Source organism: Cyprinodon variegatus, unplaced genomic scaffold (genome assembly GCF_000732505.1).
Source record: "Cyprinodon variegatus isolate N-32 unplaced genomic scaffold, C_variegatus-1.0 Scaffold24, whole genome shotgun sequence".
Classification (NCBI taxonomy): Eukaryota; Metazoa; Chordata; class Actinopteri; order Cyprinodontiformes; family Cyprinodontidae; genus Cyprinodon; species Cyprinodon variegatus.
The window spans coordinates 28,469-33,105 of NW_015150477.1; the positions used below are offsets into that span (position 1 = coordinate 28,469).

Genomic DNA, 4,637 nt, shown 5'->3' on the forward strand with positions numbered 1-4,637 from the left:
CCCAGATCTCCAGATGCATTTGAGATATCAAAAAAGTACTCCAGGGTGTTGTTCTGCATGGGGGTGAGTACAAAATGAAGGCTAATCATGTTTTGGGTGTACTATTCCTTTAAACCGTGCAACATTTGTGTCACTTCCAACCAGTTTGCCAATTTTATCCTGACATTAACCATGCTTTTTCGTCAATTAGCTGACGCTCCCTCAATTCTTTTTCCTTTTTTTTGTGACAATTTTCCTCCGAGAAGATGCGGTTACTGTGCAAAAATCCCATTTTTACAGTCTGGAATACACATATTATCATGTTTGTTGTGAAAAACCAGGCCATGTTCAAAATCCCCCATATGGCTTTTCCTTCCCTTTCATCTTATTTTCTTCATCTTCAGCACGTTTCCACTATAGTTTCAAGTAGCATATTTTTAAGAAATAAGCAAATTTAAATAGTTATAATCAAAATAAATAAATTAAATGTTTTTATTTTTTCTAAAATAGTTCAGTAAATTTTATCCAATTGAGGTCCTACTATGAAAATGTGAATATTTTTTACCTTTTACTTTTATTTAGATGGGAATCAGTTCTTCCTTCCGGCTTTATTTCGTCTCTTTTTGTCAAACTTGACGCACCGTTTTTGCGCCGCAGAGAGGCGCAGTAGCAGCGGGGCGGAGTGGCCCCGGGCCCCCACCTACCTTTTAATGGAATTCTGCAAACGTGTAAAGGCTGGCTGAGAGGGCCCTCCCCCATGTTTTAACTAAGGAAACCCCAAGTTTCCACTATTTTAGTTGGCTTGAACCAAACTAACTTTATTTTATTAAGGCTTAGTTCATTTGATTTTATTTCTTTTCTTTTCTTTTTTGTTCTTGTGTCTCAATTTACTCACATAACGTCAGAAATAAGATATAGGCAATAATATGTTCTACTAGTTTAAATCAGAAATGTTTATAGTTTCAACTGCACAGATTGTCTTACTATAAATCACAATGGAGTTTAGTTAACTTTACTTGAAAGTAAAAAAAAGTACAAAAAACATTTTAAAATTTTAAAGAAATGTTAAAGTTATGTTTTAATGTATTTTTATAAATGCAATGTGAGAAATAAATTGTAGGAAAAAAAACAATTTTAAATGCACAGCTTATAACTTTGGGATTGACAGGGTGTTTTTGAAAGTGATTATGACGTGACAGAACAAACTTCAGAAAGTTTTAGTCCATTTTTCCTTGCGGTCCAAAGTGTTGCTTGCAGTCAAGTCAGAGATAAAAATCCACATTTCTACAGAAAACAGGAAGTTTCACTTTAAAAGTATTTTTCCAAGAGTTAAAGCGGTTATTACCTAAGGAGCTAATATCCCCATCCTTTCGTTACATAAGTTATAAGCTTTTATTTGGAATGTTTTTATTTAAACGCTTAAAGCAAAATCGAAATTATAAGGTTGACTTTAGGGGAAAATATATTTTTTAAATATATGCACTGTTTGGAAAGCTTTTATTTTGAAAGTCTTTTCCCAAAGATACATGATTTTAGTCTCTTATTTCAACAGGGATTTTGGGATTTTACAGCCTACGTGCGGGTAGACATGATCTAACCCTGTTAAAAGAAGAAAAGGGAAGTCTGCTGGATCCATTGAAAGCCAGAGAGGACTCCCGCTGGAGCCGGGGAATGGGGATGATGCTCCTCAGAAGCTTGTGTCTGTCTCTCCTTCTGCTCTCCTCGGTGGAGGCTCAGTATGAGAAGTACAGCTTCAAAAGTTTTCCCCAGAAGGACATCATGCCGCTGGAGTCCGCGTACAATTACGCGCTGGAGCAGTACGGGGCGCAGAGCTGGGCAGAGAGCCTCCGGTACCTGGAGCTCAGCCTGCGGCTCCACCGGCTGCTGCGGGACAGCGAGGCGTTCTGCGCCCGCAACTGCAGCAGCGCCAGCCGGGACGGAGACTCCCTGCGCCCCGACAGCAGCCTCCGCGTTGTGCGCCACATCCTGCTGAGGGCTGCCTGCCTGAAAAAGTGCAAGGCAGATTTCCCCATTTTTAACTTTTCATATCCGCGGAGGGATTTATTGGAAACTTTTGAGAAAAGAATACCGTATCGGTACATTCAGTATGCTTATTATCAGGTGAGAACTGAGAGTTTTGATTTGGGTCAAAATAACCTGGATGCTGATTCTATGCATGATTTACAGGGATGTTTTATTACCTTTATCACTCTACCATATTTCCAGATATAGTTCACATGTTGCAGATTAAAAGCTTTAAATATGGTTCCATCTGCATGTGTTTGTGGCTTTGATAAATAAAGGAGGTGCGCACTCAGCTGGACTCCCCTCTGTCAGAAATAAGGAGAACAGTTGCTTTGTTGCGCCCTCCTGCAGATCAAACTGAGCATGTGCCACGTCTCTTCCCGTGGTCACCTGAAAACAATCCCCCCATTTTTCTCTCAGTCACTCAGAATTATGGGAAATCTATTAGTCTGTCCTTAATAATGCCAAACCTCCTCCTTTATATTTTTGTTTCTTACAATTGTCTGAAGTGCTCCTAATCAGGATTTTCTTCAGATCTTCAAATGTTTAGAAACATGTTATTCTAATAGAGCTTTTACACATTTAGCCTACATATAATTACCACAAAAAAAAACTACTATTAATAAGTCTGTTTTTTTAAGTGATTTTATGCAACTTTGATGTTTAAAAATCAATCATGTATAGTCGTCAAATCTAAGGGATTATCTTTGCCTTAACATAGAGAAATAAAACATAAAGAAAATAACAATAGATTATTTCTTTTGGGGAGCTACCACATATGTATGATTAAGCGTTTTATTTATTAACAAATATTGCATTACAGCGGATTAACTTAAATGGACAAAACTAGTGTTGCACCGATACCAGTATCGGACGGGGCCCCGATACTGCCCTAAAATAGTGGTATCGGTATCGGCGAGTACCAACAAATAGGGCACCGATACCATTTTGAGAGCCATAAGTTAATTCAACTATTGTCACCCATTCCAGGTAGGCAATAAAAAGTTCTACTGGGTTCACTTTGTATTAGATGTTTTCCTGCTTCACAATGGTAGGCAGCAGCTTGACAAAGCCATGATGGCAATTATTTTACATTATTATGGTATAGGTATCGGCCGATACTGCACAGCCAGGTATCGGTATCGGGGCCAAAAAATGGCATTGGCGCAACACTAGACAAAACACATAGATATACACTAAAAACAACATTATTTCACCTATATACTAAGGAATACTTAGGAGTATTTAAAGAAACCAAGAATTAAGAAACAAGCTTTAAAACACTGATATACCTGATCAAGAGTGTAAAAATACTAAGATATTCTAAGATGCTCAATAGCAAATAGGTTTTTGTGTCCTAATTGTTCATTGTTATTATACTGGGAAGATGGATACCCTAATTTAAAAAGTTGGAAAAATAAAAATAAACTCCCCTGAAGTTTGCATTCCAACTCACAGAGAAACCCAAAATTTGATAGTTTGGCATCTAAGCTACATGTAAATTACTTATTACAAATTAAATATTACAAATGACATATTTTGTTTCACACCTTATATCCATTTTAACAAGCGAAGCACTTAGTAAAGGAAAATATATGTTTGTTAAAGCATTCCTGTGAGTTTCAATAAGTAAATCAAATAGCTTTTAATGCTAACAACGCTTAGAGACCAATAAAAAAACTGATTAATGACTTCCACACTGATCCAGACAGATTCAGTTCAGATAGATGTTTTGGAGTTCATGTCTCAGCTCCATACCATACTTCTATGGTTGAATTGATCCAGTAGGAGGTGAATAAATCAATCAGATTCAGACTAGGTACTCCACCTGCAGCTGATTGACATCAACACAGTCATTACAAATTTAATCCACTGCCCTTTTAATCCTAAAGATGTTCCCTTATGGCCATTAGATGAATCTAGTTCAACTTTACAGATCTCAACCGTCCAACACTTGAAACAATAATCCTGAATGGATTTTAAAGTGCTTTATAAATAAACAATGATGATGATGAGAATGCTTTTAAATTCCAATGTACCGTATAAATTTTATTGACGAAAACACTGCATTTATATTTAAACCTTTTGGATTTTAAATAGCACCATAAGAATAGCCTCATTAATAAAACATGCTTTTTTTTTGCAAGGTCCTGGTTAAATATGTTTTTTATTGCACTGTTAGGTATCTTCTTATGACTTTCACATAATCTGCAAGAACACAATGAAAACTCTGGTTTAGAAAACTCTGGGAAGATCCTTTTTCTTTTTTTTTTTTTTTTGTTTAAAAACTATTATATCCTAATGTTGCAGCTGGGGCTCCGGAAGAGCTCTGCATTTGAATATTAACCATGAACCATGAACAGTGCTCTCAAGAATGTTGAATAAGAGAAAAGATTTCTCTTGCAGAGCATATACTGGAATTGAATCCTAGCAAGCTTGTTAGGTCCTGATTTGACAGATCCTGCAGCCATTGGATTAGGTCCATGGTTCTCCAATGCTGATTATAAAGCGAAAGCGAGTGTAAAGCGAGCCAACGTTCCCATGGCTCCTAAACTCAAAAGAGGGACAAAACAAAACAAGAACCTCAAATTCCGAAATCTAAAAATAAATATAGCTTCAACAATGAGGATTCT

General features: G+C 36.8%; 1 protein-coding gene across 1 annotated transcript in view; it reads left to right on the forward strand.

Moving 5' to 3' along the window:
* The first annotated feature begins 1,074 nt into the window (after positions 1 to 1,074).
* The window catches only part of p3h4 (prolyl 3-hydroxylase family member 4 (non-enzymatic)), a 7,603-nt gene continuing 4,040 nt past the window's right edge, over positions 1,075 to 4,637 (forward strand). The window contains exons 1-2 of the mRNA XM_015393330.1: positions 1,075 to 1,081; positions 1,532 to 2,100. Coding sequence (XP_015248816.1) covers positions 1,075 to 1,081; positions 1,532 to 2,100 — 576 coding nt within the window. The remainder of the gene's footprint in view (positions 1,082 to 1,531; positions 2,101 to 4,637) is intronic.